We start from the raw sequence: 12500 nt of genomic DNA on the forward strand, positions 1-12500 counted from the left end.
TTTGGTGCTAAAAACCTGCAGACTCTCAGCTTTCTGTTCAAGCGTTCAGACTGTAAAACGCGTTCAGTCACAGTGCTACTGAAGTAAAAGTAAGAAGATAGAAAGTATTAAAGGACTGTTGGATTAGATGTTTTTATACAGTTGATGGTTTAATTTACTGTAAAGTTATAGAATAAATGTAGTGTTCTGGTGCATTCACACCAAACGTGAGTAGATTACATATAAATGACGCAAAGACGCACATTTTTAGAGGTTATTTCTTTCCTGGTTGATGGCTGAATTAAATGTTTTAGTTGTGCGTAACGCTGCTGCTGTGCCGTTCAGATTGGCGTCTGGACCGAGAGGCGGGGCTACGTGAACACGGCCGTCTACAAGCCGCCGCCGGAGGAGTTCCATGGGCTGCAGAACCGAACCTACGTGGTCACCACCATACTGGTAAGACTGGGAGGACACGTCCTAGTCCTAGTCCTTGGACGCGGACTCGTCGGTAACGGCCCTTCCGTCTCCGTGCAGGAAGCCCCCTACATGATGCTGAAGAAGAACCACGAGCAGTTCGAGGGGAACGAAAGGTACGAGGGTTACTGCGCCGAGCTGGCGGCGGAAATCGCCAAACACGTGGGCTTTGTGTACCGGCTGGAGCTGGTGGGCGACGGCAAGTACGGGGCCAGAGACGCCGACACCAAGCTGTGGAACGGCATGGTGGGAGAACTGGTGTACGGGGTGAGTGGGACCAGAGTCTCTGCTTGTTGTTTGTATTGAACTATTGACATGTTCCACCTCTCCTCTCTGCTCTGTGTTCACTTCCTGAAGTTCACTCAAAGTTTCTCTGATGTGTGGTCACATGACTGTTGGTCTCAGATGAATCAATCATGACGTCATAGTTTCACTGAGGAGTTCACAATTTAATGTTTTTCCACAATCTGGTTAAAGTGAACTCTTCATTTTAAATAAATATCATAACTTGAAGCTTCGTTTTTGGCTGACTTTTTCTGACGGAAGCCTTTGTCACACATGATGTGTTCAGGGACCGTCTGAAAGATGAAAATTTGCCGTTAATTAGGTTTTTTACAGCTTCTGGCTGTGATGAACAGAACAGTTTCAACGATTGTTTAAAGAAAACAACACGTGTGTGTGTGTGTGTGTGTGTGTGTGTGTGTGTGTGCAGAAGGCTGACGTGGCCGTGGCTCCGCTCACCATCACTCTGGTCAGAGAGCAGGTGATCGACTTCACCAAACCCTTCATGTCTCTGGGGATCTCCATCATGATCAAGAAGCCCACCAAGTCCAAACCCGGAGTGTTCTCCTTCCTCGACCCGCTGGCCTACGAGATCTGGATGTGCATCGTGTTCGCCTACATCGGAGTCAGCGTGGTGCTGTTCCTGGTGAGAGGGTACTTCTACTGCTAGGAGTACAAACAGTACTTCTACTGCATAGTACTCATAGCAGCAGAAGTACTGAATGTAATCATAGCAGTACTCATAGTACATAGAAGTAGGAGTACGTACTTCTACTGCTATGAGTACATGGAGGAGATAGGAGCTGTGTACTTGTACTACTTATAGCTGACAGTACTTGTGTACTTGTACTACTTATAGCTGACAGTACTTGTGTACTTGTACTACCTGAGCTGACAGTACTTGTGTACTTGTACTACCTGAGCTGACAGTACTCTCCTGTGTCTCAGGTGAGCCGCTTCAGTCCCTATGAGTGGCAGGGGGAGGAGTCTGATGATGAAGATGAGACTCTGCCCTCCTCTTCCTCTCGTCGAGCTCTGCCCACTTCCTCTGAACTGGCTCACTCTCCAGGTATCTTCATCATCTTCATCACCTTCACCATGTGTGTTCCTGGTTGTCCCTTGTGAATCTGGTCCCTCAGTAACACGATGATGATGATGGTGTTCCTCAGGGTTCCCTCAGAACCAGAACCAGAACCAGCAGAAGGAGAAGGAGACTCTGGAACACACCAACGACTTTGGGATCTTCAACTCCCTGTGGTTCTCACTGGGGGCCTTCATGCAGCAGGGCTGTGACATCTCACCCAGGTAGGACTCCTGGACCAGGACCAGGACCTGGACCAGGACCAACACGGCTCACACACTCACACACATGTTTCAAAGTGATGAGTATGACGCTATGTTGAGTGTTGATGGAGCTGCTACAATGTTAGCATAGCCTAGCATTGATCGATCCAGACTCCATTCATTCTAATAGAGACAGAAGATAGTTAGCTTATCTTAGCATAAAGACTGGAAACAGAGGGATACTGCTAGCCTGGGTCCACCTCTAAAGCGGAACAACATGCTATATATAAGTAGTTTAATCAGTGCAAACACAGACAAAACCACAACACGTGGTTACGTGTTTGAACTATATCTAGACAGAGCCATGCTAGCTGTTCCCCTCTGCTTCCAGTCTTTATGCTAAGCTAAGCTAAGCTAATCGTCTCCTGCCTCACCTTATACTTTATCACTGTCCTCACAAACACAGTAAGACTCACGGATGTATAAGCAATCCATCAGTGGTATACAGAATGTATTAATGTGGACATGTCACACACACACACACACACACACACACACACACACACACACACACACACACACACACACACACACACACACACACAGACACACATGTTATCATGAGACAATCCTGTGTGACGTGCTGCTGGGTCAGTTGTATGTTACAGCTGTGTGAAGGCCTGAGGCTGTTTCTATTCTAGGTCTACTGCAGCGTGTGTGTGTGTGTGTGTGTGTGTGTGTGTGTGTGTGTGTGTGTGTGTGTGTGTGTGTGTGTGTGTGTGAGACATGTCGCTCCGGCTTTATGTTGAACATTACAGGAGCAGTTAAGATACAATCAATGATAATTAGACTCACATATCGCCACATTATTCTAAACAGAGAGGTTAAGTCCCGCCCCTTCAGGTGCCCCCCCCTAAAGCATCCCCTCTTTATGGTCTGTGTGACTCTAAATGGAGCATAATGTACTAAATGAACATCATGCTGTATTGAAGAAGACTGTAAACTAGAGATTGAGACCATAAACTCATGTTTACAATGTTTACTGAGGGAATAAATCAAGAGAGAAGTAGAGTCATTTTAGACTAGACTTCTATACAACCAGAGGAGTCGCCCCCTGGTGGACACTAGAGAGAATGCAGCTTTAACGCGTGAAGAACAGGAGAACTTTAAAGAACCAGAGGTTGTCTGCTGGTCCTGGAAAAAAACACGATAAACAAAGTAAAAGTACAACATTTAGTATTTGTGATGGTTTTATTTCACCATCACACCAGAATCACACTGTAGTTGTGACGTTGTGTCTCTGATAAAAGAGATTCTGGGTCCAAAGAGCTTGACGTTGCTCCGTCTTCTTCCTCAGGTCTCTCTCCGGTCGAATCGTGGGAGGAGTTTGGTGGTTTTTCACCCTCATCATCATCTCCTCCTATACAGCCAACCTAGCCGCCTTCCTCACCGTGGAGAGGATGGTGTCGCCCATCGAGGGCTCGGAGGACCTGGCCAAGCAGACCGAGATCGCCTACGGTACTCTGGACGGAGGCTCCACCAAAGAGTTCTTCAGGGTGAGGACGCCTTCTGACATCGGTTTCCAGCCTCTCCTCTAAAGGAGTCTACATGACACCCTGATGATCCTTTTCCTCTTCTTCTACTTTAGCGGTCAAAGATCGCCGTCTTTGAGAAGATGTGGTCGTACATGCGGAGCGCCGACCCCACGGTGTTTGTCAAGAGCACCCCAGAGGGCGTGATGAGGGTCAGGAAGTCGAAGGGGAAGTACGCCTACCTGCTGGAGTCGTCCATGAACGAGTACATCGAGCAGAGGAAGCCCTGCGACACCATGAAAGTCGGAGGAAACCTGGACTCCAAAGGCTACGGAGTGGCCACGCCCAAAGGGTCGGCCCTCAGGTACAATCTGAGTCTCCATGTTGGTGTCCTGTGGTGTCTGTGTGATGACACGTTGTTGTGTTATTATTATTCTCTTAATACATGGTTACAAAGACCACATTAAATGTCTTAAACTTTGTTTTATAACATGAATACATTCTGGGAACCTCTGCAGAGGTTTGGACTCAACTCATGTGTGATGACTTCAGACTTGATTACATCTGGAGGACTTGGAGCTGAGCAGCAGTGACTCGACAGAAAAGGGAATTTGTTATACCATCGGGATGATAATGTGATGAGACAAAGGACTGGGAGGATTTCATGGGTTTTCATGAAGAAGTACACTCAGTAAAAGTACAAGTAAAAACTGTGAAAAATACTCCAGTACAATTAAATGTCCTAAAAATGTACAAAAGTACAAGAAGCATTATTGGGAAAATTTACCAAAAAGTACTCATTGTGCAGTAGAATGTCACCAATGTGTGTCTATACATTATATTATTAGATAGTGAATACTGAAGCAGCATGACTTTTTGAGGACTTGAGATCCAAAGTTTAGAGCTTTCTACTTGTTCTGGTCTTAGAACTTAAGAGACTCGGTGACTTGTTCCGACCTCTGCAGAGCCCTCCGTTAACAACACATCCAGGTTTTAGAAACTGGTCCTAACAGTCTGTCAGTTTACTGTCTGTCTGTCTGTCAGTCTGTCAGTATGTCTGTCTGTCCGACTGTCAGTCTCTTAATCTGTCTCTCTGTCTGTCTTGTCTCTCTCTCTCTTTGTTCGTCTTTGTCCATATCTGTGTGTTTCTGTCTGTCTGTCTCAGTGTTTCAGTTTGTCGGCCTGTCTGATGTCATGTCATCTGTAATGCCTGTCTGTCTGCCAACCTGCCTGTCTCACTACAATCACCACAATAATGACCTCTCTATCATCTATCCTTCTATCCATCCATCTATCCATCTATCCATCCATCATCCATCCATTGCTGCTGTCAGATAAAATCTTTCATAAAAACAGCCTATTGTGGCTATCATATTATATTCTCTAATATTGACTGAATTGAACAGGTTCCCTCAGGTAGAGCACATCTCCACCAGGTGTGTCTGTAACGACCACTGTGTTGTGTGATTGAATGAAGAAACTAATCCTCCGTCTAGACACCAACGCTCTGTAAGGCGTTGTAAAACACACTTCATTCAAACTCAAAAACAAGCAGCGATGAGAAGCTACATCTGTACACTACAACGTACACTATGTACACTACAACATACACTACAACATACACTACAACGTACACTACAACATACACTACAACGTACACTATGTACACTACACCGTACACTACAATGTACACTATGTACATTACACCGTAGACTATATACACTACAATGTACACTACAACATACACTATGTACATTACACCGTACACTACACCGTACACAATGTACATTACACCGTACACTACAGCGGACACTACAACGTACACTACACCGTACATTATGTACACTACAACGTACACTATGTACATCACAACGTACACTACAATGTACAGTATGTACACTACAATGTACAGTATGTACACTACAACGTCCACTACAATGTACAGTATGTACATTACAATGTACACTATGTACACTACACTATACACTACAACGTACACCACACCGTAAACTATGTACACTACAACGTACACTACAATGTACAGTATGTACACTACAACGTACACTACAACGTACACTACAACGTACAGTATGTACACTACACCATACATTACAACGTACACTATGTACATTACACCGTACACTATGTACACTACACTACAATGTCCACTACACCGTAAACTATGTACACTACAACGTACACTATGTACATTACACCGTACACTACACTGTACATGACACCGTACACTACAACGTACACTACACTGTACATTACAATGTATACTATGTACATTACACCGTACACTACACCATACACTATGTACACTACACTGTACACTACACTGTACACTACAACGTACACTACACCATACACTATGTACACTACACCGTACACTACACCGTACACTATGTACACTACACCGTGAATTGCAAATTAGTTTGACTACTTTATTGTGATCTAATTAGTTTTTGTTCAAATGTTACACTTGTGGACATTTCAAGGAGACGGTGGAAGATTTAAAAGTGTGTTTTCCATCATTAAAGATGAAGGGTGATCTACCAGATTACTCTGTCATTGTCTATTCAGTGCTGCAATGCATGCTGGGTAACTGTCTCTAAAAGGCAATAACCAAAATAAAAAAGTCTGAGCTGAGTTAAAACATGAAGTTTGTATCTGACAGCAGAATTTGGAAGTCACAGTTCTTGTCTTCCTTTGTTTCAGACCTGTGTGTCCATGTTCTTATCAGACGCTCTGTGAGAGAACGTTCTTTCTTTCTGCTTCACATCAGCATTTTACAGCCAACCCAGAGTCTGAGGAAGGAAACCAGCTCCACAGATTAGATTAGTGCATACTGAATGTACTCACAACGCATTTTCTGGTATGTTACGAAATGAAATATGAAGGCCAATCACATCGATCACTGTTCCACAGGAAAACAAGCTAAACAGAGAACGTTCTGCCCTGGTAGTACCAGGGTTCTATGTTTATTTAAAGCACATTAATAAGTGAGAACAGATGATAACATCTAGAGTCAAAAAAACAAAACAAACAGAGCCATAGAAGTTGAAAAGAGAACAAGACGGTGTCCGTCTTTGTGAATGGTATCCTAGCAACACGGTTGTGTTAAAGCACTTGGATGCTGAGCTGTGTGATAATCACCTTCACACAGCTCACTGGTTCATCTGAACACACTCTGTTCTCTGCCTCTGGGTCGAATCTTAGTACTAACAGCTGATGAATCCACGACTGTAACGACTTCATTTCATCGTCTCCACTCGGAGAACTCCACCAGACAGCTCATGTTGCTTCTGTATCTGCTGATCGTTATGATCATTTGGAGTTATTGTTCCAAAATGACTTTGTTACAATGTTTGATTTATTGATTTATTGATTCAAACTAGGGGTGTCACGATTCTCAAAATCTACAATTAAAATAGACTTTTGATGTTAAATCAAATGTTTTGAATTCATAAAGATCAACAAATCATTGGTTTTATGCCCCAAACTCTTCTTTAAAGTTTTGTTTTTTGGGGGGGAATGTACCAGGCTATCACCAAATTTCAGCAATTTAAACAAAATATAATATAATAACTTATTTCACCAGTCAATTGGGAACATAGGAAGCTGAGTGGGTCTTTCAACCACAAGGTTGGCGGTTTGATTCCCAGGTTCCTAATATCTTCATGGTGCTTCACAGCCGCCTAGATGGGTTAGGTAGAGTTCGCTTACCTGCACAAAGCCTGTAGACCGAAGTCATGGTGACGTCCCTCGTTGGTTTGTGGACGTTTTGAAGTCTTGAGTTCTGCTATTTCACCGTTGCCAGCTTGGATTACGGCCGTCACCATGTTGTTGTCTTTTGCAACCAGTGAACAGGAAGTGACCATATCTGGACTGAGGAGGAGTGACGTAGAGACACCGTATACGTCTCTGGTAGAGACCTGTCAATCACCGTGTAGCCCCGCCCCTAAATCATCCCCTGCTTTCTGGTCTGTTTGACTCTAAATGGAGCATAATGTACTAAATGAACATCATGGTGTATTGAAGAAGACTGTAAACTAGAGATTGAGACCATAAACTCATGTTTACAATGTTTACTGAGGGAATAAATCAAGAGAGAAGTAGAGTCATTTTAGACTAGACTTCTATACAACCAGAGGAGTCGCCCCCTGGTGGACACTAGAGAGAATGCAGCTTCAACACACAAAGCATCGGATTCAGTTAGCAGAACCGGAGGTAACTTTTTGTTGAGCTCAAGTAAGCACAAAAACCTAAAACGCCAATCCTGCTTTTGATTTCGTAGGTGGAAACTAGATTTTCTGTTTAGAATCGTGACCAAATTAAAACAAGCCAAGACTGAGTGTTGAGTAGTCCAACTGAGATAAACCAGAAGCAGGCCACATGAGATCATAATTTCATAATTTGGTTATTGATTGCAACATTGATTTATTCAATTGTGTCAAGAAATACAAATACATTTTAAAATGACACAATTTAACCACCTTCATTCATTTTATAAATAGGACAATGATCTTCTTGATTTTCTTAAATGTACAAATTCAAATTGATATTTCTTTGAACAATGTAGTTTTATTCACATAACAATAATTGAATGTGTGTACATTTCACCTGGACTACTTCATGTTGTACACTTAATTCTTAGTGTGTATTTTAGTAAACATAATGCACTTTGAAACAAACCTCCTGCCTTCATCACATTGATTGTTGTCATTGTCCCGTCACACTGAAGGAGTACTGGTTGGCTCATGTTTCATGTTTCATGTTTCATGTTTCATGTTTCTTGCCATCATCATAGAGAAGTCGCTGCTACCTTCTGCTGCTCTGTAGCTTCGAGCATCACTGGTATGTAAAGGGGAACAACAGGCAGCTTGTGTGCATTTATGTATATTGTTGGGAAACAATTTCCTTTATTACAACAATAATTTAATATTCCACTTTGTATTAACGTTTGACTGTTGTTCCTCCTTTATTTATCAGTTCATGAATGGAAATGAATGCAAGTGGAGAATTGCTGCACAGTCGTCAGTAACAGGATTCTTTGCTCTTTTTCAACCCAGACCGTATTAAAGTGTTGTTTCCTTCACCAGTACACCTCACAGATAGCTTTGATTGGGGAACTAACCCTTCTGCTACAGCTGATCACTGGCCTCATCCCTCCTCCCTCCAGGTCCTCCTGGAGGATCCCCAAGTGGTCATGGGCCAGTTGGGAAATTTAGTCTCCCCAGCATGTCCAAGTTGTACCCGTGGATGTCGTCCCGGTCTGTCAAAAGAGATTCTCTCTGGGATTCTTCTCTGACTGTGACGTTCCATTCGGACGTCCTCCCAAATCATTGAAGTCACTTCCTTTATCATGCAGGGTGACGCCAGACATCGTGTTCTTTTACCGCTTCTATCCAAAATCTCATCTTCTCACTAAGATTATGTAGTGAATAGAAAGCTTTGCTTTATAGCTCAGTGTCTTCCTCACCACCACAGAGTCCAAAGCCTGCGTTACTGCAGCCAGGGGGGGGGATCACTCATGATTAAGACCCTGATCCTGGATTAAGAACATGGCTCTTTATCCACATGTATAGAGAATTATGAACCATGTACAGTTGAGGTCAGCCATTCTCTGCCTTTACTGAGCTACCTGGGTAGCCATTGGGCCAGAGCACTTCAGGCCAAAGCTCATGTGACGGTTTAGACCAACAACAAGGGCATGAAAGTGAGTCAAACTATCAACTTGATACCTTTCAACTTCACGCAGTAAGTCTTTTCCACCTGGAGGTGGCGATCCAGATGATGGTTATTTATCGGCCCATCATGGCAGGAACAGCCTTTAACCAGCTCTTTAGCTAACTAACGGCCCTCAACCTTCAACTTTCACTTTTTTGTTGATGAGACCATAAAGTGACGGTTTTAAGATGTTTCCTGACTATGGGAGTCACCTGACCACCATGGGGTTCAGGTCTTCCCTGATATTTATAAAGAATAGTGTTGAGGTTGGAGTGGTAGTTATAAGGTTACTGCCAATCATCAAATACTAGTGCAACTTCAGGGCTTTGCCTGAAATGATGCCACTCCATGCATAATCCATTGACATTGGCATGGAGCAGTTCATGTTCTAATAGTGAAAAGATGCCAAACCAGGATGTTCTCAGACTTTATGTTGTGTGACTGCTCCTGCAGAACGTACAAGCCATTACATAGTGTTTAAGCCCAGTGAACGGCTGCAGCAGAGCCGTTCACACTAAAGCGATGTGGACGTGATGTGTACGACTTTAAGAGACGAGGAAACTACATTTGAACAAGGTCTGGTTTGAAGAGCGGTGACGTTGTCCTTTGAGGAACCATCCATTGATAATAACATGCCTGTCATCAGTAGATACATGTGATGATGTTGCTTTCTTCACTATGGCGGTCCGCTGCTCATTAACACCTAGTTCCCTTCTATCCCTCATTACTATCATCCCCGTAGAAACCCTGTAAACTTGGCAGTATTAAAACTGAACGAGCAGGGCCTGTTGGACAAATTGAAAAACAGATGGTGGTATGACAAGGGAGAGTGCGGCACCGGGGGAGGGGACTCCAAGGTCAGATCACCGTAACCCCCCCAACGGGTAACGACAGGCAATGGCCGCCGGGGTAATCGGCAACAACCCCCAGCTTAACAATCAAGCCTGAAACACTCGGGATGGCACCACTGAACCTCCACCTGAAACCCACTGTTTGGTGTCTTCCACGGTTGTAGAAACATTGGTTCTACCGCTGGAACTGGAGGTGATTCGATCCATCAACCTACTGACCTACGGGGGTATTTTACAAAAACACACCTAAGCTGTTGGGAGAAATTAAGTTTAACTTCCAGAAACAGATGATTCAATTCCATGCAGGTTTACACAAGTATTACATGTTACAAACATTTCTTAAAAAAGCAGCAATGTGCAGCAGATTTTCAAGAAATAAAATGTTAAAAAATATCTCTGCTAGGACATGATCTTTGATGTGAAACTGCTCTAAAACATTGGTGGTTTGAGAACGGGGCAATTCTTTTGCTTTGTCCAAATCAATCAGTAGTGAGTCCTTGCCGATGTCTTCTTCAGTCGATACCGAGGCGTTGGTAGAACAAGCTTCCCTGATCAGAACAAACCTGCAGCTTGTGCAGAAGATACCAGAGCGCTTTAGGACATTTATCTGCAGTTTGTGAAAGACGGTGCTCACAAAAACAAGACACAGCTGCATTTTGAAAAGACTAGATTCTTAATTTTTTCAGTTTCAGGTAGGAAACTGGAGCACTGGTTGACGTGTAATTACATTATATCTATACAGGCATCATGGAATTAGTCATTTGTATAGAAGCATAATCTATATATATATATAGAGTCTATTCGTGGAGATAATTCCAATAATTGAAAACCACAAATTTAGACAAGCTACTAGGATTATCCTGCTCGCCTTGTAAAATACCCCTCATGTTTACCATGGTTCCTCCTGGAACATCGGTCCTTGTTCATGGACAGTGTTGACTTCATCTCACCAAAAAGTGAATCCACAACAACATGATAGAGAGTTCATGTCTTTTCCGGCTTCTGGACAGCAGACTGTTCCGTAAACTCAAAGATCCCGCAGTGTTTTCAGCTCTTGCCGGTTACCCAAAGTGATATAGTAATACACATCTCGCACGTAGGGAGTCAGGCCAAGCCAAGCTAGATGGAGTATTAAAGCATATCACTTTTACGCTGACATTTACCAGACAACTGTTGATGTGTGACTGTGCCTGTTTTTTGTTTCTCTTACTGTTGATGTTGAGGTGTTCTCTGTAGCTTACCAAAGCATCTGTTCTGCAACTGCCAGTTTCTGCTAAAATGGTTGCTGCTGTAGCCACCGCAGCTGAACAATAACATAAGATAACATGGAGGTGCATAATGTTATTTATGTTATTCCCAACCCCCCCTCCCCTCCCTTCCTCCCATGGTTCTTTGAAGAATCCCAGTAAACCTAGCAGTACTGAAGCTCAATGAACAAGCCATCTTAGACAAGTTGAAAAACAAGTGGTGGTATGACAAGGGGGAGTGTGGACACAAGGACTCCGGCAGAAAGGTCAGTTCTTGAGGTTGCTCGGTCCCGAGGTCATGTGTTGGTTCACCCCACCCCACCTTACCCCCCTCAGACCCAAACCCCCAAACCTCAGCAGGTACACTCTGAAAAGAAAAGTTCAACTTTCTCTAAGAATGGTAGAAAAGAGATGTTTTTATGTGCTAATTGGGAGTTTTTTCTGGTCCAATCCAGACTGTTTATAAGCATTTTAATAGTTACCTAGATGTAACTCTAGATCTATGAGTATGGGCTCATCGCTAACGCTGTTGCGGAAATAGATCTGCAACTGAAATAAGAGGAGTAGTAATCAAAACGCATCGTCATGGTTCATCTTTCTGGACAGCTGTTTGTGCCGCCAGGTGTTGAATTTTAATTTAATACCTAATGTGAAATGTTTTGATATTTCAAGTTATATATACTTTAACCAGAGAAGTTAAACTAGACATCCTGGCAGTTGGATTTTGTTGAATTTGGACAGAGCCAGGCTAGCAGTTTCCCTCCGTTTCCAGTCTTTATGCTAAGCTAACCTAACCAGTTATTTACTGTACAGACATGAGAGTGGTATCAATCATTTTATCGAACAACAAAAGCATAAAACTGTATTTTAGATTGACGAAATTAATATTCAATACCTGCTGACACAAAAGTCTGTCTTTGTGATTAAAATAAGTGAGGTTATATTTTTGTTTGTTGAAGAACTTTTTGCTTTTAGAGTGTAACGCTGCTGTTCAGCTGACCGTTCTGAAGAGCTGGAGGATATAAATCACTCAAACATTAACACCTTTAAGTATTCTGATGGCATGTGAAAACCTCACGACTCCAATTTGTACTTAAACTGAGAGGTGGAGTACATTT

The 12500-nt window shown here is 43.0% G+C and overlaps 1 protein-coding gene across 7 annotated transcripts in view; it reads left to right on the forward strand.

The window, feature by feature from the left end:
• LOC137888246 (glutamate receptor 1-like) overlaps window positions 1–12500 on the forward strand; it is a 46494-nt gene that overhangs the window by 22235 nt on the left and 11759 nt on the right. For 2 of the 7 annotated variants that reach the window (XM_068731597.1, XM_068731599.1), the window contains 8 exons: window positions 325–435; window positions 514–720; window positions 1166–1381; window positions 1684–1804; window positions 1905–2040; window positions 3377–3575; window positions 3668–3915; window positions 10027–10141. In XM_068731597.1, the coding sequence (XP_068587698.1) occupies window positions 325–435; window positions 514–720; window positions 1166–1381; window positions 1684–1804; window positions 1905–2040; window positions 3377–3575; window positions 3668–3915; window positions 10027–10141 (1353 nt within the window). Of the gene's footprint in view, window positions 1–324; window positions 436–513; window positions 721–1165; window positions 1382–1683; window positions 1805–1904; window positions 2041–3376; window positions 3576–3667; window positions 3916–4716; window positions 5912–10026; window positions 10329–11533; window positions 11649–12500 lie in introns of those variants that run through there. The other 5 variants (XM_068731598.1, XM_068731600.1, XR_011105122.1 and 2 more) reach the window with 4 other exon arrangements.

The sequence above is a fragment of the Cebidichthys violaceus genome, unplaced genomic scaffold (genome assembly GCF_023349555.1).
Source record: "Cebidichthys violaceus isolate CVI_PGR_0920_01 unplaced genomic scaffold, fCebVio1.0.p SCAF_53, whole genome shotgun sequence".
Taxonomy (NCBI): Eukaryota; Metazoa; Chordata; class Actinopteri; order Perciformes; family Stichaeidae; genus Cebidichthys; species Cebidichthys violaceus.